A 27929-nucleotide genomic window follows, 5' to 3' on the forward strand; every position below is an offset into this window, starting at 1 on the left:
CCACCTACATGTAAGAAAAACAAGAAAACATTGATGTAACCATCAATTGTCGCCCGGGAAATAAATAAAGTAAACAATGGAAATGAGTCTTGATCATCAAATCGCTTCGATATGTGTGAAAAAGGCATGCGTCTAAATGATGGAGACGATAGTCGAGAATATTTTGAAAACATAGTCGGATGAAAATCGAACAAAAACGATACCCTTTTAAACTTTATCAATTCCTCAAGTAAATGTTGGCTGCGTAAAATATAATTTGAAATCAGACACATGCATCACCTATTTTCAAAAATAAATGTCTTTCACCTTAAGAATATAAAACACGAACTGTGTAAAGTACGTTTTTACGTTTTTATGCGATAAGTAAAATTCGATGTTCTAAAAAAAGGGACCTGTCGTTTTTTCGATAGTAAATGATAAGCAACTTTATATATTAATTAAAATATGAAAAACATATATATTTTTACAGATTCACTTTATGGAAGTAAATATATTGTATATCTCGTAATTTATAAAGGGAAAGAACATTCTGATTAACAATCTTTTTAATGTTTAGAAAACCTTTCATTCTGAATAACTTCTCCCACCTCAATCCCCATATACCAACACTTAAACTTATATGTATAGAGCAGCCCGGTCCTCCGGGCTGCTATTACACCCTAGATCAGAGCGATAACTCTAATAATTTTCATGACAGAAAGTAAAAAAATTGAACATTGATCATGTTGATCATACATAGTTTTAATTTGATATTTGTATCAATTACTACCAAAATATGAAAGTTTTCCATTTTAAAATTTCTCTTCAGAGTTTAGAGATTTGATATGTATAATTTACTACCAAAATATATCCAAAAATACACACGAATATATGCATTCAATTTCATAAGCTGACAATCTCAGACTTACTTTCTCGGCAATTGTATGGGCCAGGCATTTTTTTTTCTTCTGTATTAGTGAATACCTTCTGTAAAAAAGTTAAAAGTATGCATTCAATTTTAACATAATTATAACGTCGCAGCTCGCAAAAGCTACATTCATATACATATAGTCGGGTCGCTCATTTAACAAGTTTAAGGTCAGACGACACGTTCCTCAGTAATTAATTTCCCCTAGAATTTGTCATTAACAAATTTAATCAGCTGTTAAAGTATTACTACTTTAACAAGTTACATGTAACTCACAAAAAACTGAGGCAAGTGTATCTTACCAGGCATTTCTGCAAAACATTTAAGACATTTTGAAAACAGTTTAGAAATCACAAGATGATGATTAATATTAATATTTTTATAACATTAAGAAGAGATACTTAAACAGATAATTATTTTTCTTTTAACAATTATATTACGAAAGCCCATCCATTGAGCTCATTTTCGTAGGTAAAAAAAATATATTTTTCGCGTTATAACGCGAAACTTTCGCAAATAAACGCGTAACTTTCGCGTTATAACGCGTAACTTTCGCGTTATAACGCGAAACTTTCGCGAATAAACGCGTAACTTTCGCGTTATAACGCGAAACTTTACCTGAAAAACAGAGACATTTGCATAAGTCTACAGTTTGTTTTACTTTTTAATGATCTAGTTTATTCATTACAATGAAAAACGAAAGACTATTTTGAACTTGGATTATCACAAGCTGAAATTTTATGTTTTCTCGCCATTGAACGTGTCTTTCTTCTTTCTAAATCTTTTTTGTCGTCACATTTTGTCTTTCTCAATGCTGTTCAATACAAGTGTTGAAGCGTATAGTAGAGGAGCGAAAATACAAGTCTAATTTTAATTAGATTGAACACTTTCTGTAGAATTTGAAATAAAAGATCTCAGAAAATTGACAACAATGAGGTAAATTCGTATATTTCACGGAACAATTGTGTCACATCACATGAGTAACATGTGAAAATTGTATGACAAATATTCGTATCAAATGATTCATCTCCAATAGACTCACTGTAGAAATACAACATTGTATTTTAGGGTTGCACCACTTGGTCATACCACTACTTACGAAAGCATTGACGATTTATTCAAAGAAAGCAACGAGTGGAGATCTTCCTGAGAAAAAATTAGTCTAAAGAATTTCTTGGATTCAACAAGTGAAAAACAAGAAAATCTTTAAAGGAATATTCATTTAATTAATTAGTAAGGTTTTGAGATTAAATGCAAAATCAACTTTAATCTATCCATTTCTCGCATCAATTCTCATTTACATCTTCTGAAGAAATGTCATTTATAAATCCATAGAAGTCCCCCTCTGCGTTCATGTTTTTATCTGTCAGTCAACATCACAGGTTCCTGAGTAACATGACTATAAATATATTATTTCGCGTTATAACGCGAAAGTTTCGAGTTTATTCGCGAAAGTTACGCGTTTATTTGCGAAAGTTACGCGTTTATTCGCGAAAGTTTCGCGTTATAACGCGAAAGTTTCGCGTTTATTCGCTAAAGTTTCGCGTTATAACGCCAAAGTTAGGCGTTTATTTGCGAAAGTTTCGCGTTATAACGCGAAAGTTACGCGTTTAATCGCAAAAGTTTCGCGTTATAACGCGAAAGTTTTGCGTTATAACGCGAAAAATATAATTTTTTTACCTACCAAAATGAGCTCAATGGGCTTTCGTATATTCACATCTATAATTCCAAGATTAAAAAGAACATACCTTATCCTTTACACAACCAGTCTGTTGGAGAATTCGGCGCCAAATGAAAGAGGAATAGAAGCCTAGAAGGTGAGTTCCCACGAAATATTTAGTAATGGGTGCAAAGAGTCCGTAGAAGTAAACGGACGGTGTCGTGTGCAAACTGTATCAGTGAGTCAAAATAAAATTACGTAATTTCAAAACATTACATGTTTGATTGAACTTATTATAGAATGAAGTTGAACTCGGCCTCGTTCTGTATAATTATGTAGGAAGTAATTTCTGTTGGAGGGGGGGGGGGCACAACATTATCAATTTATGTGGGCACTCCCAAAATTCCTTGACAAGCAAAAAAGGGGGGAGGGGAATAAACGAAATTATTGAGGGGCATCATTTTTCCTAAGCACACATGTACATGTACTATATATATCGGCAAAATTAATGGGAGACCCCCACCTTGGGTCCTACTGCCATGGAACTTGGTTTGATTGGGAAATCAGGTGTAATTCATCAATTAATTTCAAAGCGAGTTTATTTGCAGGTTTTAAAGATTTCTATAAACGCATTCTTAGGAAGTTTTAAGATCAAAATCTAGTATAATTATGAAAGGTGCTGTCACTTTGCTTTTCTGGTCTTAACGTGCATGGTCTTTTTTTAAGGACATACGCAACGTAGTTTGAACTTTGTTGCCTTTTTCCCTGGAGTTGAAGATTTCCAATACTTAAAGGAAATGAGTTCTACATTTATTGTCTATATATGCTGTTGTGCACTTCTTCTAGAACAAGTTTGGATAAACAAAACATCTAGAATATATGTTTAGTAATTTTTGTAAATTTTTCTTTGAATTATACAAGAATATTCATCATTTGATATCTTTTCAAAACCCCTGGTAATGCATGCTGATTTTTTGTCTATGAACATCTGATGGCACTATAATCTTAAATTAAGAATATCTTGAAAAATTATCAGTAGGTAAGGTACATTTCGTATGTCCTTAACTTGAATATGGGGAACTCAGGCGCGGATCCAGGAATTTTTTCCGGGGGGGGGGGGGGATGGTCCATTCCAGTAAAAAAAATTCCAACCCAAAAATTTCTTGACAAATAAACAAAATCCATTTCACAAACGAGAAAAAACACTTATTTCGTCAGTGGTGGTGATTGTCGGGTCCACGTTTTCTGGGGGTGGGGGGGGGTGGTCCAAAGTCATTTTTTATTTGCTTCAGTATATACTTTTATTAACTCTACAGATTCCAGGGGGGGTCCGAACCCCCCTCCCCGACCCCCCTCTTGATCCTCGCATGAAAAATGACAAAGCGCAAAGGGCTATGGATTCTACTTTTACACCGACCATTCCCTCTTTAAGTACGACTTATCCAGTTTGCTCTCTAATGTTTGAAAACAATTAAAAGCACAAACGCGGGAGATATGGGTTATGAAATCGAGAAAACTGTTTTACTCAAATTAATTGGAGGTTCTTTTTGAGAATGGATTCAAGAACAACGACTATTCAAGATATACTGGGTCTCATGCAGAAAAATTTAGAATGTTCCATTTGGTAAGAGTCAGTAAACCTACTCCCAGCGCGAAGGTTGAAACGTGATTGTTATAAGGAATTTAATTTTTGAGAATTCATGAGGACATGAAATACGACGCTTCACGCCGGCATATTTCATGAAGCTTAAACAAAGCTCCTTTGAAAAGCTAAATAAAATTATGTAGGTAATTCAAGCTAGGTAGCTAAATGTAGGGATTGCACCAGACCTGACAAATGTGCCATAATTGTAACTGATTGAGATGTAATTTGACATTGAAATTCTACATAATTATGTTAATCTTTGTTAAACTAAGTCTAAATAAAGACTTATTCATAGAGGAAGTGTGTTCAGGAATTTCTTCAAGAAAAGGTAATTTCAACATGTTGAAAATATTTATTTCTCATAGGAACTATATTTCACTGACAATTTGAGTGACTGTTGGAAACACTTTTCATTTAACTGTATCTTGATTTATTGTCATAGCAATATATATTGTTATACCTTTAAAAATTTGTTCCTATATCAATCAATACTAATAAAAGTCTAACATTTCCAATGTTTTACTGAGCGGGCATAAAACAAAATCGATGTTTGACCGCGGAGTGAGATATTGGACCTGTCGATGAGATGTTGGACTGCTTACGTCACACAGTGGGCAGAGTTAGTTAAATCTCATTTGCATTTGTTGGTATTTGACATACATTGTACATGTATGTCAAAAAAAAATTAAAATAAATTAAAAAAAGGTATAACAAAACATTTATTGACTGTATTCTCAGGCAAAATGCATTTTGTCGACCCTTCAAACCAAACTGTTTGCCTTCGGCCTAACGGTCTCAGGCAAACAGTTTGGTTCTTGGGTCTGACAAAACGCATGTTGCCCTTGAACCCAGTCAATAAATGTATACTGTTTAGTTCCTTTGCAAAATAACTAGACTTAGATAAGCAAAAGACTTACAAGCACACATTAATAAGGCTAACATTGTACCTTTTATTTTCAGCTTAGATTTGCTGACAAATCCAGTATCCACAAAATGTGATCATCCATTTTGCAGGTAAATAAGCCCACTAACAATGACCTCTTTTGTAAATAAGATGTGAAAATTTAGCTGAAGACTTATTCCGGTGATGATGGTTTATTGAAAGTTTTGCTTTCTAACTCTTGTAAACTGATTATATTTTCTAGGTTCTGCATCACAGAATTCCTGAAGACTAAGACCTCTGTGCCATGTCCTCTTTGTAAATGTCCAATCACAAAACGGTATGTCTTTCTGAAATCCTTTAAACCTGAGTTTTATGTTTCTTTATTTCGTTCATTGCTGTATTTGCCCCATTAAGCACATAGGACATCTAGAATATTGAAGAAGAGGAGTTTAAGAAAATATGCTGCTTTGTGATACACAGAACTGTATTTAAAAGGGATAGTTAATACATGCAGAAGAACAACTGCGGTACAGATTTTTTTTCAAAATGCTTAAAAAAGACAATTGCAGAAAACCAAGAAAATAGATCAGGGAAAACACATTTTTTTTTCAGACAATAATGGCATTTCTAAGTGTGTGCTTGATTTTTTGTAGAAGCCTAAATGACCGTCCTCAGTTGTCACACATTGTGGAAAATGTCCGCCTGTTACCGGAGGCCTTCTCAAAAGACACTGGACACAAGTGTATGTGTTGAACATTTTATTTCATAGAGGGTTGTTGTAGACATTCATTTATCAAAAATTGTTTTCTAAATTGGGTATTCTTTGTAAGCTAAGATAAATGATCTGATAAAAAGATTTTATTAAATGAATTTTAAACATACTGGCCACTTCTGGCCTGCTATGTATTTAGTGTCACTAGAATTAATGTACAGAATCAAGTTTCACTGATCAATAGCATCTGGTTAAAGAAAAGTCTTTTTTGTTCTTTGATGCAGTTGTTGCATCACATTTATTATCACACTTTTTTAAAGAAATTTGTATAAAGAAAGGACAAAAGTTGTTTTAGGACTGTTAAATCAAGGCATGCTCTGAATTATGTCAAAGTACAGCATGTTATTTTATTTTTCTCAGGTTCCCCTCCCAGGGCCTCGTCCTCTGCCAATCTCCTGTCCTGTACCCCTGAGCAGCTGCCTCGAAAAGAGGCCAAGGGTACAAAGAGAAAGATTGCTGTTAGTGAGAAAAAGGTAAAAACTTCAGAAAATCTTGGAATACGATTTGTAAAAATTGTTAATAAAGGCATGTTAATATGTGCACTGATTAAATGATAGCTTTACAAAAATGTTTATTGACTTCAACAGGGAATATCTGGGAAAAGTAACGTTCGCCGGAGCAAGAGGCGGAAATCAGACATTACCCCAGAGGTCAAGGACTCTACTCAAGATATCACAGGGACAGATGATTTAATTAACACAAATGGTGTAGAAACAGACCAAAGCAACATCGATACAGACTTATATCACAGAATTGTTAACAGCAAAGGAAACAAAGAGGAATCTAAAACAGATCAGATTCTGAGATATCTTAGGTCTGGTTCCCATGGAGCTATGTCAGAAAAAGGTGATCCATCATGCATTAACTCCAAAGCTCTAACTACAGGTAACACAGACCTGGTAGATACAAATCTGAAATCAAGAACTAGAAGTACCTCACAGGTGTCAGTACCTGAAAAAGGTGAAGAATGGGGGAAAACAACAGAAAACTTGAATTCTGAGAGACATCTCCTCAGACTCCAGAATAGGAAGAATTATAAAGAGGACAGCGATGAAGTTGATATCTGTGATGATGAACAAGTTCAAGGTTATTCTGAAAGTCAAGGTCATTCTGAACCTAGCTCATTGCCAGAGAGTACACCACATGTTGCGACAGTGACCCGAACATATGACAAGCAGTTTGTCAGTCGTAAAAATGTCAGGAGTGTATCCAAGGTGAAAGATTGGCTCACTAATAACAGTGTACAAGAGAAAGTTCAAGGTGATATGCAAGGTAGTATGTTTGTTTCAATAACAGAGCACAGACTTGTTAATTGTCAAGTTACAATAGTTAATAAGAGTTCAAAAATTTCTATTTTTATTTGCAGAAATTTTGTATGTAGAAATTAACATGTAAGTTCATGAACATGAGTATATTACATAGCAACTGAAAGAATGTATAACAAGCAGTTTGTTTTTATTTTCCAGAGTCTGAGGATTTAATGCATGGAGACAGCTTGGAACAGCTGAGTTATTTGGGAGATGATGGTGAGAACTTGGTGGAAAAAGAGGGAGAGGAGGAGGAGGAAATTGAGATAGTGTCATGTGATTCCAGTGCACCAGAAACAGCAAATTCAGAAGAGAAGGAGCAAGCAAATACAAGTGACAAAAATCCTGTACACAGTCAAACAGCCTTAACATCACTTCCTGTCTGTTCAGATAATGTTCCTCCAACAACCAAGTCACAAAATGCCATGGGTGAAAAGGGGGACCATGTAGCACACAAAATCTTCAAGACAACAAGAAACAATAAACATATGGAAACTTCAGTTAAACAAAAGAAAGGAAAATTTCTTTTCAAAAAAATTCAACCCAGGTCTGTATCAGGGATTGATCAAGGCAAAGGAGTGAAACCACTCAAACCTAAAGAAACACCTGTGGTGACTCACAAAGAGAGCTTGAAACTCAGGGAATTGGATTTGAATACCTTTGGTAATGACTCTGATCCATATGAGTTCAAGTCCAGCCCAGTCGCTCCAGTCAAGCCAAGAGTCCAGAGGAAAAAGGCAAGAGAAGACAAGAGAAAGGAAGGTCAGATCAGTGTAGATGTTCAGAGCATGCTGAGCAGGAAAAGTGGAAAATCTATTCTTAAAAAGGCAGGTGGTGATAATGTGGAAGGGATGATCAGCAGAAGTGGAGGTGAGGAGGCTGGTGAAGGGAGGAAGAAGAAACTGTCCCCCAAAGCTTTACAGAGGCAGAAGGATGAGGAAGAGGCTCTGGAGGAAATGAGAGACAAAATCAGTCAAGCGGAAAGCTATGACCTTGTGACCTGTACACAGGAAGTGATAGATCACCTGACAGAGGAAGAAAATGGTACTGAGGGAGAGCCTGATGGCTCCTCAAAAAATAAAAAGATTGTTTCGTTTAATCACGATGTGATCTTCATTAGTTCTCAGAATCAGAGCGGAGTTAAAAGCTTGAAAGGGATGAGTGAATCTCCAAAGAATCTAAAAACCCAATCTAACAATGTTGGAAAGCATTCTATTGATAAAGCAGATGTTACAATTTCTGAAAAAGAAGAACAAGATCAACGAACAGAGAAATTGTTTATGTATGACAATGGCACGAAAGGTTGTCATGAAATAGAAAAGATGGAAGAACACAAAGTGCACAACATTTCTGAAAACTTGATTGGTGAAATTTCTGAAAATATTTTGTCATCTACAGGAAGTGAAGGTAACAGCTGCATTAAATATGTGTTTTTTAATTACATAAAAGTGGTTGGAAATTAGTTGGAAAATGTATAACTTTTATTTTGGGTAGATATTTCTTCAATTTATTAAAGTTTCTAGAGGGTAAAAGTTGTTATTACTATTTTTAAAGTAAAGGATAGCAAATAATTATCTTCTGAATCTCATATCTTTATAAATGAACTTAAATTAAATCACAAGGTGTCCAGTTATTAACAATGTTTCAATGAATGATTGTTCGCTTAATTTATTTGCTGTTAAAAGGTACTGATTTCTTTTATGTTATGTTGTAGTTGAAAACAAAACAACCACTTCCTCCATTGAGGATGATCATGATGATGATGATGATGTAAATTCGTCCTCCACAACTGACCTTGACATTCAGCCAGAGGAGTCTGAGTTTGAAGTTCCAAATTTAGGTGCACTTTACTTTCTATTAATATACTTGTAGCATGGGATTTTTTTCTTCTGAATCAAATGTACGGTAAATCTGGAAATTTTTACTGTGAATAAATTTTTGGCAATATTGCACATGCACTGAATTCACAAAAATGTTGTTCATAAAAATAAATCAAAATAAACCTTAAGTCAATTAAGTTGAAACAAATTTTAAATTGTGTGAATGTATAAACTCTTACTTTTATAATGTTTTTATTCATACATTTTTCAACAAAAAAAAAAATTGATTTAAATTAATATGTCTTTCAACTCAAATGAACTCGAATACATGCATTTTTATTCTTGATCAGTAAATTTTATCTGAAGGTTTGATTAGGCCAAAAAAAATCATAGTCTTGTTTCCTGCTACCAGCCTGAAAAAAAATAGGGTAGGTAGGTAGGAAAATTATTTTATTTTATATTTTTATTTTATTTTTTTCCGAGAGCATTTTTTGGATATGAACTAATACAAGATAAAATTAAACATGTCACAGGTCAATATTGTCTTTTAAAATTAAATTTCATGTCTTCTATGCAACGTATTACGGTGACAGAACGATGAAATTCTGGAAATTCCCGATTTTTTTTCTTCCAAAACTTAAAAAAAACTTTAGGGTCGGGTGCAAAAAAATAGGGTAGGTCGGTAGCAGGAAACAAGACTATTATTTTTTTTGGCTTTACCTGATTTAATCCTTCACTTCTGATATGTTTCTTTACGACATCACATTAATTTGGAGACGATAGCGGTAATGAATGAGACTTTTTTGTCAAACATTTGACCACAGCACCCTTTCAGTATACCAATTATCAATTATCTGCAGCCCATTATTGCCTATGGCACCTATTTTCTTATTTTTACTACCTGATCTAAATGTAAGTGTGCACCAAGTGACATGGAATTTCCCAGTGCACACACTTACTGAAATAACAGACCTTGAATACATGTACAGGATCTATTTTCACATACAAGCAATACAGAAATATTTCACCACCTTTGAATTTAGTGTACATGTCTTCATGAACGATTAACAAAAAATGCTTAGAATTTTTAGTTGTTTTTCCATTATTTTTTCAGCAAGGATGTGAACCTGCAATATTTTAAAAAATGTAAAAATTTGACCAAAATTCGCAAAAATAAATTTACGTAAATTTTTTAGATGTACAGTATCATATTACTAACATGTATGAAAACTGCAGATTTCAGAACTGTATTCTTGTTACATGGTGTGTGTCTTAATTTAAACATTTATTGCCTTGGTAAATATTTGGTATGAAGTAGTTTTGTTTTTTTAAAAGCATAAATTGTAGAATCTTTCCTTCAGATATTCAACCCAAAGAAATTCTGGAGAAACTGAGTTCTCAAGATCTTACTCCTAACAATTTTGTGAAGGGAAAGAACATCACAGAATATGTTGGGACTGTTATGGAGGTGGACATAGTTCCCAACAGTGAAGACTTAAAGAATGACACAAGTTTTCCCAAGTACCTCAAAAAATCTATCAAAGAGGAGACAACAAAGGCAAAGAACTCGACAAGGAACAAAATTAAAGAAGGATGCAAACTGGATGAATACAATGTTAATTTAAATAAAGGGGACAGAAAACGAGGATTTACAAATCAAGATTTGGAGAAGTCTCCAGATTTGCCTGTTGTAGACAGAGGGAAGGAGTTAGACAGGGTGGGAAATGGTCAGACGATCAATATCTCAGATGGAGGGGCAGATGTCAACTCCCTAAATGTTGTTCCTGAGACCCCACTTATTGCCATTGACAGTGAAACATTTATTACTGATGCTAGCAACCCTCCACAAAAGAAGAATCTTATCAGGAAAAGTAGATTAAAGAAAAGCAATAAAGAACAAACAAGTAAGAAGAGTCCTGTTGCTGCGAGATGTGAAGAGACTCACACAAATAGAACAGATACCAACTTATCAACGAACATGCCTTGTGCCAAAGAAAAAGAAATGAGTGAAAGCATAATTCCACCTTCTGTGGATATGTCTGTCAGTGATATGGTTGTACTGGAACATCAAAGTGGAAAAGAAGGTTCTGAAAGTACATCTACACATTTATCAAGTGAAACGCAGGATAGCCAAACTTCTGCTGGAAGGAAGTTAAGAAGTTCTGAAAGTACATCTACTCAACAATCTAATGAAACACAAAATAGCCAAGACTACGAAGAAAGAAAGTTGAGAAACTCAGACAAAAAGCGTGGTAAGAGGAAAGCTGCTTCATCTGTCATTCCAGAGACTCCAGTGCAGGGAGAAGTTAAAACAACTGAGGAGGAAGTCACTGAAATGTCAAGGAAACAGAAAGAGAATACAGCCATAATGACAGATTCGCAACAGTCCTTGTCTAGTTTATGTAGCACCCAAGAAAGTGTTTCAATTTTGGCACCAGTCCATAAAACATTTGAAAAGATTGTTGAGAAAAATTCACCAGCTTCTTCAAAAGAAAATCTTATGGCTGTGAACAGGAATGAAGGACAGAATAAAGATATCATTGAAATAAAATCACAGGAAACTGAGGGAGATATACAAGAGAAGTCTTCATCTTGTGAAATCATTGCCGAGGGAGAATCACTAGTAATGAAATCAGAGAATAACCAATCATTACGGAGCTCCTCTTACAAGTTAAGGAGACCAAAAAGAAAGTGCTTCTCCCTGACAAGTCCAGACAAAGGTCCAAAGATGGAATCACTAGCAAGAAATGATGTCTGTAGAGTGGATGATGAAGAGATGGTGAAACAAAATAGCAGTAAAATAGAAAAGAAAGGGAAATGTAAAGAGGATTTGGAAATTGTGAATGATGTGAAAGAGAAAAAACAGAGAATTTATGAGAAAAATCATTCTGAGGTAAAAAGCAGTGAGGATATTAAGAGTACCCCCATTGATGCATTAATTCCCACCCAGCTGTCACTGAAAAGCATCAAGAAACAAGAAATGAAATTAAAGAAGCAACAACAGAGCTCTCCTGAAGATGTTTTCTTGATGGATTCGGAGACACCAGTTTCTGGTTCAGGTTACCAGGATCTGGTTCAGAACCAGGAAGGTTTGCTGGAACTAGAGCTGGGTGATCTGGACGGTGTTTGTGAGATGGATACTGGGGACAGTCAGGTGAAATCAAGTATTGAAAGAGGAAGTGGAAAAGTGGACAACACTGTGGATGGAGATACTGATCATGTGGAAAAATCAAGCAATGTGAAGAAAGAGTACAGTCAAGTCAAAGAACAAACAAATGAATACATGGAATGTGGAGGCAGCAGCAATGAAGAAACTTATGGGGAAAGTGGAGGCAAGAACTCTGAAAGTCATACTGTGACAACTATACCAGATACTGAGAGAAATGAAGAAGAGCTTTTACATCAAAAGAAATCAAGATTAAGAAGTGTTAGAGATGTTCCTGGTGATGGTGATATTTTACAAATGGATAGGAAAATGACAGAAAACAGTGATTCTTTGAAGAACTCCAATTCACAGAAAAATTGTAGAACGAGTAGAAGTGATGTTAGTAATGCAGGCAAGAGGGCAGTGAGAGGTTTGGCAAGAAAACTGAGGCAGAAGAATGTACAGGATCCTCTTAGTGTATCAGATGAATGTAGGAAGCTTAAGGCATTAGATAGAGGTGACTGTAATAGAGAACCATCAAACAGTTCTAGAGAAGATATCAGTATTATAGAGAAAAAAGAAAAGCGATATCAGTCAGTGGAAGCACCTGTTTGTTTTGGTGTGGTTCCAGAGACAATGGAGGTTGGTTTGGAAGATCTTGATCAAGTGGATGATGAGGTTACAACCATACCAGAGACTGTGGAAAACAGCCTTCCAGGTGATGAGGAAGAACATGATACAGAGATGGAGGCCAGGACAGTGAGAGATGAAGAAGGAGATACAGACATTGAAGATGAGAAAACCACATGCATTCAAGAAAAGTTAGAGCAGGATGACATTGAGAAAAGAAAGGGAAAAGGTACAGGAAAGTCACAAATTTCAGTGAAAGAAGATTCTTTAAAGATGGATGGCATCCAAGAAGGAGAAGACAACAAGGTAAATATGGATATTGTTGAGCCAAAACCAGAACAGGGGACCAGTCAGGGTGACAGAAATGGAGGGACTGTTGGTGATTCCAAAACAGTGACAAAAGAAGGAAGTTATATGGAGACAGCAGCAGACGATGAGCCTCTATTTCATTCTCTAGAGAGTTCCCCTCTCCCAGACATTCTGGAGGAGGAGGATGAAATGCAAAAGGTAAAGATGTCATTTAATGTATAATCTAGCTGTATAAGTCAGTGGATTTAATATTGTTTAGATCATTAATTCTTTGTGGTAAAAATATCATAAAAACCTCACAAAACAAAGTAAATACTGTTTTATTAACTGTTTCTGTTGCTAAAGAAATGATTAAATAGTGCTACATAGTATTAAACACTGTATTTTGATACTAATAATCATCCAAAATTAATTTGTGAAGAAAATCAATTTTTTTCAGGAAAGACTATCTGAATGTGCCCTCAAGTCTGGAGGAGCCCTGCCACAAAAGAAGGTGGATCCTTATGATAGCAGTTCCAGTGATTTTGACCTGCTTCCTGAGGACATAATAAATCCAGAGGACATGACCCCTGATAATAGTCCTCGGAAAGTTGAGGATTATAACAATGGGAACAGTAGTGTAGATTTTGTGCAGGTTTGGGAAGGAAAAGTGCCATCATATGAGCGAGATACGAAGTCAGAAGGGATGGGAACCAAATCAGAAAAAAGATGTGAAAAAGAGGAAATGAAGAACTTTGTTGACCTTAGTGATGATAGTGATGATGATGATAAATTGATTCATAGAGGAAGGAAATGGAAGAAGGTTGTGATATCTGATTCTGATGATGATGATGATGACGTTGATGATGATGATGATGGCAATAATGATGAAGAGGAGGAAGATATTGGAAGGAAGAAGAAGAAGAAGAAGACAGCTGTGATAATATCAGATGATGAAGAAGAAACTGGTTTGACAGAGGACTGGAAATCAAAAACCTCTGTTACCTCAGATGAAGAAGATGATTCTGGTAGTATGATTTATCATTTAAATTTGATCAATCTAGTTGTACAGTAATTCATATAACTTTACCAAGACAAAGTATTTATACAGTTTTTAATTGTTGTTATTGTAGATTTTTCACACAGTCGCCAGATGAATCTGACCTCGTCATCAGCTTTTTCCAGTCAGAGTGAAGGCTACAACACTCAGGTATGAGCTCACAATTTCAACAAGGGGTTTCAAAGGAATTAACGTTTCTTGATAAGTTAAAAAATTTTGTATGTTTTGATAAATTTGCTATCAAGGTGTGCTAATAGTAGATCGTAACAAGTTATGTTGATATTGAAAGTCTGGTATGTTTGTTGTATAACATGGACAAAGTTTGATGATTTGAGTGAGTTCAAAATACAGGAAAACTTGGTTCTAAGGAATCATTGGGACCTCAAATTTTGTTTTCATGTACCTGAGATTCTTTATATAAAAAAACATGGTAAAAAGGCTTCTACAGGATTCATAGAAAGTTCATTATATCCAAGATTTCCTTATAAGTGAGTTCTTTATAACCAAGTTTTACTGTAAATTGTGCCAAAAAAAATCAGCTGATTATACAGTATGTTAACAAGAAGAACCATAGCATAACAGGCAGAGAAAATGACAGACTAAATTTATATTGTTTACAAATAAGGACACACACACACGAAAGTAAAGGACATAAAAATTTTTTGTTTCTACCTACTGCTGTTTTTTAACCTAGAACCAGGTGTTGCTGAGACAAGAGCTGGAGAGAATGAAGAAAGAAATGGCAGAAATTGAATCACGGATATCTAAAGAAAACCAGAATAAAAGCCTCAAAATGTAAGTAAAGAAATACTGTAAAAGTGGTTATTTACGCGTGGGGGAAATTTACACTACTTACGTGGTAAGCTAAGAACCGCGTAAATTACCCCCGCGCGTATGGTCACAAAATTTCAAACTTCTGGAATCATTCTAGACCACGACTTATACTGTTAAACCGGTCGAACCAGTCATATATTAATTGTGGTATTGAATGCACGTAAGTAGATAAATACATCACAGAGAGTGATGAAAATGTAACTGTTCTTTTTTTTTTAAATGTGCAATGAAAAATGCATCTTCATATTAAATATTTTAAAGCAACGTCACGCAATTAAAGCTTAAAAACATCGATACTCATTTTCATTTCCTTTGTATGTACTTGTATGTCCCTCTTAATTTCAAATAATTAGTCCAAAATGTTACCCAAACTCACAGTCACTAAAAACATACCTATTGAATTAATTGCCAACACTCGCCGCACAGATACAGGTAAGTAGATCCCACTTTGAAGTTTGAGCTTGCGTAAATAATTACAATAAAGCGCACACCAGTTGTTCACACTTCATCGCTTTCGACTGTGCAGATCACCGTTATATTTAGTAATCCAACAGTATAAATTCTTTTGTTTAGTTTGTTTGTACATGTAATTATTTCTATTTTTTTTTTTTCTTATTCATGCGTGTTAACTACTTGACCTTTTCAAAGGGGAACAACTCGATGTTAGTAAACGATGGCCGCGTAATTTTTTTCCAGTAACTCGTGCGCCGCGTAATGTTTGATGGTCACAAACGCGTACTTAACAACCAGTGTAAATAACCACTTTTACAGTAACTGAAAAAAGTTATATCTCATTGTTTATAAAGTAAATTATTGAAGAAAAAATTATGATGAAAGGTTTGTAAAAGAAAGATTTATATCTAGGGATGTCAACGAATAGTCGACTATTCGACTATCAGTCGAATGGATCGACGATCGAATAATGAAACGACATTCGAATATTATTATAATTAAATAAATGCAATAAATGAGTGATACGAGATGGAATTCTCATAAAAAAAATTTGAGAAGCCGTCTTTCCTCAAAGACAGTCAATAAGATAATTTTCCTCAATAAAAAACGGTAGGCCGTTGATTTTCCATTTACGTATAGAAAGTACAGTAATTAGGAGTGCTTCACTACTGCGCTAATTATTTGTCAGTAACTGCTTGTGTTGTTTTTGTAATAAATTACCCACCAATATACTGGGCTTTGTTTGTAAAATTATGAATTAGACTTAATTTTTTACCATGTACCAATTATCTTTTATTTTAAGATTGCTCAAATGCAAGGAATAAGCCTGCTATGACACTTCTCGATAATTATTGCAACAATTCGCTTACATGTTAACCTGTTTAAAGACATTTTGATGGCCAGAGCAAACAATAATTGAATAGGTAGTATCTAACTGTTTAACAATTTTACGGGCACGTGAAGTGTGGATAGTGTGAGATAACCCCCCCCCCCCCCCATTTATTTCATAATGAGCTTTTTAAAATATCGCCTGGCAGTTTTTAAATGCTTACTAAAAAAAACTGCACGACTGCATGTACCGACCGATTTATGAATTCTATTGATGGGGAAATCGTACATTTTGGAGAATAAGGTTTCTAAATTTATTTCATATAATCATACTATCCACACGTTATGTTACATTAATTGTGATGTTACTAGACTTCAGTAAAAGGGTTTTTGAGTTATAAACACGTCATGTACCAGTGAAGTTTGAAATTTTCAGATAATGTTCCGAATATTCGACTATCGTTCGAATAATGCAATTGAATAATCGACTAAGGAAAATAAATATTTTGACATCCCTATTTATATCATACATTTTTTTTATATTTATCATAAATCTTTATATTCAGTTATTTAAACAATAAAATGCTTTCTTTGGTTGTTAGTACGGGAATTAATGTTGCAGCTGTTGCAGGAAAAATACATAACCCCCGTAAGCGGATTATGAAATTTTTTTCTGCAAGAGCTGCAATGTTAATTCCCGTACTAACAAAGAAAGTCATTTTATTGTTTATATTTATATCTGTATAAAAACATTCAAAGTAAAATTAGATGTGGTAAATATTGTATTATAGATGTGTATGTCATTGTATGCATAATTGATGGAACAGCCAAGGCTCAAGAAATTTATGCAGGTGGCTTGCTTAGTGTTGTTTACTGACTGATAAATGGCAATGGTTTTCATAAGAAACAAAGAAAATGATATTCAGTGGAAGTAAATATTTCTATGTAGCCTATAGAATGAGATTGAATGAGAGAATAAATGTAACCTATAACTACTTTCAAATTCCTCATTCAATAGTAGGTAAAACTGAGAATTCATTGTACAAAAAAATTACTGCATTTGTTTGCTGTATGTCCATTTTGAAAATCCTTGTTGTGGTGGTTTATATAAGTCTTTTTAGCTCACCTCGACGAAGTCGAGATGAGCTTATGCTATACCCCCGGCGTTGGCGTCGGCGTCGGTGTTAGCGTCGGCGTCCCAGGTTAAAGTTTTAGGAGCAAGTCCATTCCCAAGTAACTACAAGCCCTACCTGGACCAAACTTGCATGGATGATGCATCTAGGGATGGACACTACCACACTTGCTTCGGATGCTGGACCTGACCTAGAATTTCCAGATGAGGGACCAGGTTAAAGTTTTTGGAGCAGGTCCATTCCCAAGTAACTACAAGCCCTACCTGAACCAAAGTTGCATGGATGATGCATCTAGGGATGGACACTACCACACTTGCTTCGGATGCTGGATCTGACCTAGATTTTCCAGTTGAGTGACCAGGTTAAAGTTTTTGGAGCAGGTCCATTCCCAAGGAACTATAAGCCCTTACCTGAACCAAACTTGCATGGATGATGCATCTAGGGATGGTCACTACCACACTTGCTTCGGATGCTGGATCTGACCTAGATTTTCCAGTTGAGTGACCAGGTTAAAGTTTTTGGAGCAAATCCATTCCCAAGTAACTACAAGCCCTACCTGAACCAAACTTGCATGGATGATGCATCTAAGGATGGACACAACCACACTTGCTTCAGATGCTGGATCTGACCTAGATTTTCCAGTTGAGTGACCAGGTTATAGTTTTTAGAGCAGGTCCATTCCCAAGGAACTATAAGCCCTTACCTGAACCAAACTTGCATGGATGATGCATCTAGGGATGGACACTACCACACTTGCTTCGGATGCTGGATCTGACCTAGATTTTCCAGTTGAGTGACCAGGTTAAAGTTTTTGGAGCAAATCCATTCCCAAGTAACTATAAGCCCTATCTGGACCAAACTTACATGGATGATGCATCTAGGGATGGACACTACCACACTTGCTTCGGATGCTGGACCTGACCTAGAATTTCCAGATGAGGGACCAGGTTAAAGTTTTTGGAGCAAGTCCATTCCCAAGTAACTATAAGCCCTACTTGAACCAAAGTTGCATGGATGATGCATCTAGGGATGGACACTACCACACTTGCTTCGGATGCTGGACCTGACCTAGAATTTCCAGATGAGGGACCAGGTTAAAGTTTTTGGAGCAAGTCCATTCCCAAGTAACTATAAGCCCTACTTGAACCAAAGTTGCATGGATGATGCATCTAGGGATGGACACTACCACACTTGCTTCGGATGCTGGATCTGACCTATATTTGGAGCAGGTCTATTCCCAAGTAACTATAAGCCCTTACCTGGACCAAACTTGCATGGATGATGCATCTAGGGATGGACACTACCACACTTGCTTCGGATGCTGAATCTGACCTAGATTTTCCAGATGAGTGAATTTTAGCCATATTTTAATCAAATTAGCATGGATGATGTATCTTAGGATGGACACTTTCAGACTTGTTTTGGATTCTGAATCTGACCTACATTTTCCAGATGGGTGACCAGAGTAATGTTTTTGGAGTAGCTATATAATATTATGGCATGTTATGATTAAACAGCTTGGATGGTACATCTAAGGATGAAAACTTCCAGACTTGCTTTGGATGTTGGAACTGTCCAAAATTTTCTTGATTAGTAAACAGGTTAGAAGTTTTTTGAGCAGGTCTATTTCCAAGTATCTATAAGTCCTTCTTAAACCAAACTTGTATGGATATTGATCTTGGGATGAACACTAACTAGAAAAAATATGATGTGAGATTTGCCTTACTTATAGATAGCCTTCGTCGAGGTGAGCTTCGTAATCTTTGATTACCTATGTTTTTATAACTAGGAAGAGGTCTCCAAGTCCTGCACCTTCACAAGAAACTGCAGAGGAGCCATATTCAGAATATTTAAGAGGTGACAACTTCTATTTTAATTTACTCTTTTTCTCTCCTCATCAGCGATAATAGAAATTAATCATATACATGTATGTCAATAGCATACTGTATGTTGAGTGTACAATATATTGCAGGAGTAAAAAATCAAAAAGTTTTAATTTGTAGAATTACAAACCGAAGCATCTGAAGGGGATTCACCTCAACAATCCCAGAAGATTGCATCCAAAATTGCTGATGAAATTGAGGCCTGCGACTCGGATGATAGCAGTGACTTATTCCTCAGTCCTGCTCCTCCTTCCCCACCTCCAAATGACCCCTGCACTCTGCCAATAGTAGGAATGAAACTTTCTGAAAATTTCAAAGAGACTGAAGAATTCTTGCAAGAGTTCAGAAATAATGAAAAAACATCTCAAGAGAAATTCATAACTGAACAAAATCCTGGTGAAAGATTTCGCTCAGAGGGAAGCAGTGATATAGAGGCTGAGGAGGGAGAGGATTGGAAGATAGAGAGGGACTTGTCAAACCATTCATGTAAAACTGTGGATCCATGTGAAATCAAAGAATCCCTTCAGAAATCAAAGAATAGAGCACTAGGTAAAAGCTCTCAGAGGGGCAATTTCACCGACAGCAAAGAACCATCAGTGATACAGGAATCTCCCCAAAGCCAGAAGCCTGGCAAAAGTTCTGTGGCTAGATTGAAAGACCTCTACCATTCTACGCCAGTGTCCAGCAACAAGAAACCTCAAAGGGGACAGAAAAATACTCTGTCATTCTTATCCCCGGTTCTGACTCCAAGGGAATTTCCTGAAACCAATGAAAAAGTTCAGAGCCCATTGGTACACAGATCACCTGAAAAGGACAATCAAAGTAAAGTCTTTGTAGCCTCAGGTCTTCCTTTCAATCAGTTGGTAAGTTAGTTATAATTAGGGACACATTATACACGTACAGTGTAGCCTCATTAATCTGGACACCAATTATCTAAATATGAAAAGAAATTCAGTAATCCAGATGCTTCAGTAATCTGGATGATTCAGTAATCTGGATGATTCAGTAATCTGGATGATTCAGTAATCCAGATGATTTAGTAATGCAGATGATTCAGTAATCCAGATGATTCAGTAATCCAGATGATTTAGTAATGCAGATGATTCAGTAATCCAGATGATTTAGTAATGCAGATGATTCAGTAATCCAGATGATTCAGTAATCCAGATGATTTAATAATCCGGATGATTTGCTGAGAAACATGAGTGTCTGGATTAAGGAGGCTGGACTGTACATGGAACATTATTAAATTTTTAAACACTATGAATGACAAAAAAAAAATAAATTTTTTAAACACATTTGTGTGTATGTCATGTAGGTGTGTATCTGTAACAGAAAACTAATACGTGTACTGGAATATGATGGAAGAAAATGCATCTTTCACTCAAGAAGTTTTTCTTTCTTTAACAAATGTTTGATCTGTCATTAATTTTATAATTACGTATATGTGAATATCAATTTATGGTGGAGGGTTTTGTAATGTAAGAAATAAAATAGAACTATTATTTCTCATTAATATTAAGTGAGTATACTTAACATTGTAAATAGTAAAGTACAGTCAAACCTCGTTATCTCGAACTCGATGGGACCAAGATAAAACTTTGAGATATCGAGGGTACGAGATATCGAGTGTAAAATACTCAAGAAATACGTGGTTAGGACTTCTCAATCACTTCGACATATCCATGGTATTCGAGATATCTGTGTTCGAGATACCGAAGTTCAACTGTATGTTGTACTCTAACATATTTATTGCATAATCTTGATAATGTATTAACAAGTAGAGTGAACTTAAATTTGAAACTTAGTGTGGCACTCCTCTAGTCTAAATTTTTACGATTTGTTCTCTGAATTTTTCTTCAGAATGAGCTTCGTCGACTGGTCCAGAGCCATGACTGTAAATTTCACCCAAAGTTTTCTCCTTACACCACACACCTCATAGTGAAAACAGGTATGTTTACGTATATTATCAATAGAACACACATTGTGAAAACAGGTATATTTACTTATTTCGTCAATACACCACACATTGTGAGAACAAGTATGTTTACATATTTCATCAATAGAACACATTTTATTAGAAAAACAGGTAGTTCAAAACAGGTATGTTTAAGTTTTACATCAGTAGAAAACATTTATAGGAAAAACAGGTAGTTCATTTCATCTCGCACACACTTCAAAGGAAAAGAAATTGTTTCAAAACATGTTTTTAATCTCTCCACATATTTTATAGAGAAAATTTAATATGTGACTATGACAAAAACAAGTCTGTGCACTGTGTAGTGAACAAGTATATATGAAGTACCTGCAACAATGGGTATATCTGCCTGTCATTTCATATACAGAGAATATTATAGAAACATAAACACTTCCACTGATTTTATGAATCTGACTTAATAAAGTGACATTCAAAATTTTCTTTTTTATGTCCCCATAATCGAAGATTTGTGGGCATATAATTTTTGTCCTGTCTAGCTGTTTGTGCGCAAGGCTGTCTGTCTGTTTGTCCGCAAAAACTTTAACCTAGGCCATAACTTTTCATTGGTTGGAGCTATGACTTTTGTATTTCACATGTGTATTTCTTGTGCCAAGACCTTTCTATGGGTACCAACTTATTTGACCTCATGACCTTAGAGTTTGACCCACTTTTGCAAAATTTTAACACACTTAAACCTTGGCCACAACTTTTGAATGGTTGGTCCTAGGGCTTTCATACTTTACATGTTTAGCCCTTGTGATAAGACCTTTCCTTGGGTATAAATATTTTAACCTATTGACCTTGGAGTTTGACCAACCTTACAAAAACTTTAACCTCGGCCATAACGTTTGAAAGTTTGGTGCTAGGGCTTTCATATTCCACATGCTTATACCTTCTGACAAGACCTTCCCTTGGGTACCAACAATTTTTACCCTTTGATCTTGACCTTTGAGTCCGACCTACTTTTGAAAAACTTTAACCTTGGTCGTAACTTTTGAACGGTTGGTACTAAGGCTTACTTATTTCATGTGTGTATTCCTTGTGAAAGGACCTTCCTTTTGGTAGCAGCAATATGGACCATTTGACCTTGACCTTGGAGTTTGACTTACTTTTGAAAAACTTTAACCTTGGCAATAACTTTTGAACGGTTGGTATTAGGGCTTTCATATTTCGCAGGTACATGTATATTCTTTGTGAAAAGACCTTTCCTTGGATACCAACAATTCTGATTTGTTTACCTTGACCTTTGAGTCCGACCTACTTTTGAAGAACTTTAACCTTGGCCATAACTTTTAGTTGGTTCTAGGGCTTTCATATTTCACAGGTGTATTCCTTGTGACAAGTCCTTCCCTTGGGTACTAACAATTTTGATTTGTTTACCTTGACCTTGGGTGTTCAAGTCCTTTCCAAAATACCTACATGTATAGGCCATATAGTGACCAAACTTGCATAAATGATGTACCTAGGAATGGACACTACCAGACTTGCTTCAGATAGTGGATCTGACCTACATTTTCAGAGGTGTGATCAGCTTGAAGTTTTTGGAGTGGGTCATTCCAAAGTAACTCTTAGCGCAATGGTGAACAAACTTACATGGATAATGTTTCATGGGATGCATGCAACCAGACATTGTTCAGAAACTGGGTGTGACTAAAGTAGCTATATTAAAGTCCTACCATACCCAGGGATTTATCAGTACCTTCTCAGGGGCCGAAATTCGGCCCCATTCCCAATTGAAAATGAGTTCAGTTTTTCCCAATTTGGCAGTATTTTTTCCCAATTGGTGAACAATGCTTGTATATTTAATTATCTTGGAAAAACACAAAGTAAAATTGTCAGATTGTCAGTAATTTTCATCTATTTAAATAATTTAGCAAAGCTACAGTCATAACACATGTTTAAAAACACTGTAAAACATCGCTAACTTTTAATCCGAATTTCCTCCGTTTTTTCTGAAAATCTTGATATTGTATAATTATATAGATTTATTATTTCCACTTATTCAATTGATCTACGAGTGAATGGTAAGGACTGTAGGCATTATTTCAAATAGAAAAATATATTTTCAATGCATTAATACATATTGAAAGAGGACTTTGAGAAAATGTGTACTTAGTATAATTTTTTGCAGGAGGTTTATAATCTCCAGAAACAGATTCTATAATGACCTAAATTGGAGTCTCATATACACATGTACTACCCTAAGCTGCATAAACACTTTATACTCATTTGAAGTAAATTTTACTTTTATTAGTCTATTATCATGATTATTCATAATTGCATGATATTGTATGAAGATGGATCATATTTGATTGTCTGTTTGGTTGCCCAAATTAGAGTTCATGCTGAAATGTTAATTAAAATGAATTACACCTGAATACATGATTTAAGCAACATTTTTAATTTTTCCCAATTTCATCAAATAGCCGATAATTTTTTACCATTTCCCCCAAAATGGCATTTCCCAAAATAGGCTGATAAATCTGTGCATACCAAACTTAATATATGTTGTAAATTAGGATAGGTCTAAAATAGGCTGAGTCTGCTGCCCAATCCCATTCACTTCTGTGAATAAAATTTTGTTTCGATTAAATAAATGTTGTACCTTAGTATTCACACAACCAGAACATTCCTTTGGTGGTAGACATTGCTTTACTTAAGTTTTGTGGAGGTGAGCTCCATCATCTTTGATTACCTATGTTTATTTTCTGTCCTAACAGTGCCGCCAGGGAGTAGAATGTGTGAAAGAACCCTCAAGTTTTTCCAGGCCCTGGCCTATAAATGCTGGATCCTGGATTACAAATGGGTAACAGACAGTATAGCTGCTGGGAGGCTACTCGAGGAGGTATGTTTTGATAAAAAAAATTCACATTCAAGTTATGATGGTACATGTATATCAGGATAATACAGAATAGATGTAGATAAGTTGTTTGTACAGTATGTAATTTTTCACAGAATGATTTTTTCCTTTGAAGAATTCTGGCTGCCTGTTTATCAAGAAACTTAAAAAATTTACCACTTCCATAACAGTACCTTGTAATAATAAAAGATGAAGTAAACAATCACCCAAATAACGGTGTAATTTGTATCATTTTTTGTGATATTTATAAACCAAGGATCCCTATGAGATTAGTGGAGATACGGTGACAAATGACCATCACTGTGGGCCGCAGAAATCCAGAACAAAGAGCCCCACAGATCCGGGCATTCTTAATGGAATCCAGTTCTACATCATAGGATCCAGCCAAGGACTGAGTTCAGGTACAATTAAAAACAGGAAATTGCTATTCACCTTTTATTTATCTGTTTCTAAAAGTCATGTATTCTCTTATAAATGTAATTGTGTACTTGTAGATGATATAAGGAACCTAATAGAGACTAGAGGCATTATAGATGTAGATAGAGATAATTGTGACTTGTGTTGTAGATGATATAAGAGACCTAATAGAGACTAGAGGCAATATAGATGTAGATAGAGATAATTGTGACTTGTGTTGTAGATGACATAAGGAACCTGATAGATACTACAAACAATATAGATAAGATATAAACAACATCACACAACTGTTTTGATCTCGACCCTGGTATGAACCCGAGCAGTAGATTTGGCCCAAGTCCAGAGGGCGTGGGCCGAGACCATCCGAGGGCTGATATCAGGAACGAGGTCAAAACAGTGGTGTGATGTTGTTTATATCATATATCAAAAACCAAAGGCAATAAAAGAACAAATATTTTAAAGGTTTTTTCCCAACAAAAAGTTTTATGAAGTTTGTCGTAAGAAATGAAATTAGAGTTTTCTTTCTTTTTTCAATGTTCATATGTTGCTTGACGAAGGTGATTAGTCATGTAGAGAAAGAATTTGCCTGATTTGGGCATTAAAAAGAATAGTCCTGGTGTTTTGAAACATTGCATTCCAAAGCACATTAGATAACTAACTTTTAAAACCCTACTTTTACTTTGGATCGAACCTGGTTACTTTTTCAACGAATCGTTTCAACTTTCAGGTCTGGGATTTATTGTATCTGCTTGTTTTGCTTACGATATATATTAAACAAAAAAAGACACATTAAAACAAAACTTGGTATTGTCTTACTGTTAAAGCAAATAAATGTCTATTTGTTTTCAAAGCATGGTGTGTTGCTGTTATAAGTAAACAAGAGTTACCTCTCTTAAGTCACAAGTACCATCATTTGTCGCACTTTTTAAAAACATTTTTCTCAATATTATATTATATAAATAAATAATTGTTTAAGACTCAGATCTAATTTTAGTATACAAAATATTTTTATTAACTCTTAAATATGAATTTTACTTTCATTTCACACAAATTAAACAGAAATAATGGATTAAATTTTAAAGGGTGAGACAGCCCCTTACTACAGGATGAGACAGCGATATTTAAGCCCTGAGGTGAGACAGCCCTAGTTCCCAGATCCTGTCTCAACTAGTCCGATATGCCCATATCAGAGCTGATACACTACAAAGTATATGATATAGAGATAATTGTGTACTTGTGTTGTAGATGACATAAGGGACTTGATAGAGACTTGTGGGGGATCGGTGGTCCAGGAGCCAGAGAAATTGGACCGTGACCATCTCTGTTTAATCATCACATGTGCCGCCCTGGAGGATAGTCAGGAAACTGCCCCCTCCCAGGAAATCATACTGTTTAATCGTAAGTGAATGTAATTGTGAATGAAGGCTCTGTAATATTGTATCATTTCATGTCATCTTACTAACAGAGATTTAAAGGTTTAACATTACCAGACTATCAGATGTGATTTATCCTCTAGTGAAAACAATTTGCTGTTTGAAGAAAATATATTTTTTAAAAATATTTTTTTATCCTTAATTTGTAGGGCTGTACAGAAGACATGGAGCTTTGACTGTGTCCAGAGAATGGCTGCTGGACTCACTGACCGTGTATAACTTGCAGCCACTCAGTGAATATGTTCTGACCTCTGTAAAGGGAATGGTCATTCCCTCTTTGTAATGGTCAGTGGTCACTCCTTGTGTGATGCTTAGTGATTGGTCATTCCTTGTGGGTGATGGTCAGTGGTCATTCCTTGTGTGTGATGGTCAGTGATTGGTCATTCCTTCTGTGTGATGGTCAGTGATTGGTCATTCCTTGTGTGTGATGGTCAATCTGGTCATTTGGTCATTGTTAGGCCATTCCTTCTGTGTGATGGTTTGTGTTAAGGAACTAAGTAATGACCCAGGTAATTTTAGCTGTTCTGTGTCTCACTAGATGACATTCTTTCCTTTGTAGAAGGTAGTGGTCAACCCAACCATGTGCTGGTCAGTTTGGCCTTCGACCTCCTTGAAGGGCATGATCGTTCCTTATGTGAGCCGGTCAGTGTAAAGGACAATCTGTGAAGGTCATGGTCATCTCATTAATGTGTTGCTCATTAAAGAGGACAACACTTTGTCTATTTATCCAGTTTATGGTCTGTGGAAATATAGTGATACAGTGTGAGGATCTGGTACATGTACCATCAATCATCGTATAGATACATGTATCTTCAAATTTCTTTTCTGTGCATGTTACTTTGTATTTTGCCAATGATACAATGTACAATTTTTTTTATGTCAATGTTACTCAATTGTTTGCTGTGTTATGTTGCTACTTGTAAAATATATTTATTGTAGCTAGAATCTTAAGAGCTATTCTTTTAAGAAAAAAATTTGAATTATATTCATAAGATCAAAGCAATCTTTTTTGTTTTTTTTACTTTTGTTTTTTTTTTTGATTGATTATGATTTTTATCGTCCTGTGTATTTTTTTCGCCTGACCAATAACAATGGGAGAGAAAACAACTTGCTGGAAGAAACCATGTTGTATTCAAAATTCTTTGAAGATCACCAGTGCAGTTATCTAGACTATGATGAATGAGGAGTGTATTTTTTTTTACCCACATGTATATGATCAGTGTTTTGTGTTTTGTGTGTGTGTGTGTTTTTTACTTATCTTAATTGTTGAATATTATTTTTGTTATGAGGACTTTTTTGTTACCTGATTAAATCTCCATGACATATTAATCATTCATGCAATTGATGTTGAGGTATCTAGCATTGGATATGCACAAAAGTTTTATTTTGAACCTCATTGTCGCATTTTTCAAAACTACAATGTTGACGTATGAAATAAATTTGAGTATAATTCCATATCCTTCTGTTGGTGGAACACACTTAAAGACTTAAAATCAAATCTTGTTTAACTTGGTTAATATTTTTTGGTTAAAATGTGTGTCAATGACCTCATTTTTGAAAAACATATAAGTAGCAATAAAAACTTGCATATCTGTATCATATTTTGCATTAATTGTATGACTTTTGAAACATAAAATATGTTTTTGTCATCAAATCTAATATGAATAGTAACTATTAATAATCAGTGTTTCAGAATATTCTAAGGCTGTAATTGTTAAAGATTAATAAAGAAAATTATCCTGAAAATCTATCCACCCTTTTAATCAACATGTAAAACAGTTTTCAAAAGTTTTCATTTATTGTTTTGAATTAACACTATTTTAATTTTCTGTAAGGAGATGGGTGAACAAGGTGTGCAAAATGCCTGTAGCTTCAAAGGTATGAAAGTCATATTCATGTTTTGAATTTAGTATTTAGAGTAAAGTGAATATGGAATTATGTCAAACAAAACTTTTCTGCCAAAATTCTCCGATTTAAAAATGTGGTATTCTTT

General features: G+C 35.1%; 1 protein-coding gene and 1 long non-coding RNA gene across 2 annotated transcripts; both read left to right on the forward strand.

Moving 5' to 3' along the window:
* Positions 1-4054: 4054 nt before the first annotated feature.
* Positions 4055-5433, forward strand: LOC133193708 (uncharacterized). The gene is made up of 3 exons (XR_009721979.1): positions 4055-4191; positions 5173-5226; positions 5358-5433. It is a non-coding gene; the product is annotated as an uncharacterized LOC133193708 (long non-coding RNA).
* A 5023-nt stretch (positions 5434-10456) lies between these two features.
* On the forward strand, positions 10457-26691 carry LOC133193976 (breast cancer type 1 susceptibility protein homolog). The gene is made up of 12 exons (XM_061329888.1): positions 10457-13276; positions 13518-14085; positions 14191-14267; positions 14812-14912; positions 19155-19222; positions 19369-20111; positions 21112-21199; positions 23947-24071; positions 24343-24487; positions 25749-25901; positions 26086-26212; positions 26296-26691. The coding sequence occupies exons 1-12, from the start codon at positions 10457-10459 to the stop codon at positions 26300-26302; spliced, it is 5022 nt and encodes a 1673-aa protein (XP_061185872.1). The 3' UTR covers positions 26303-26691.
* Positions 26692-27929: the final 1238 nt, after the last annotated feature.

The sequence above is a fragment of the Saccostrea echinata genome, unplaced genomic scaffold (genome assembly GCF_033153115.1).
Source record: "Saccostrea echinata isolate AGI-Se365-2 ecotype Australia unplaced genomic scaffold, CSIRO_AGI_Sech_v1 ptg000028l, whole genome shotgun sequence".
In the NCBI taxonomy this organism is placed as follows: Eukaryota; Metazoa; Mollusca; class Bivalvia; order Ostreida; family Ostreidae; genus Saccostrea; species Saccostrea echinata.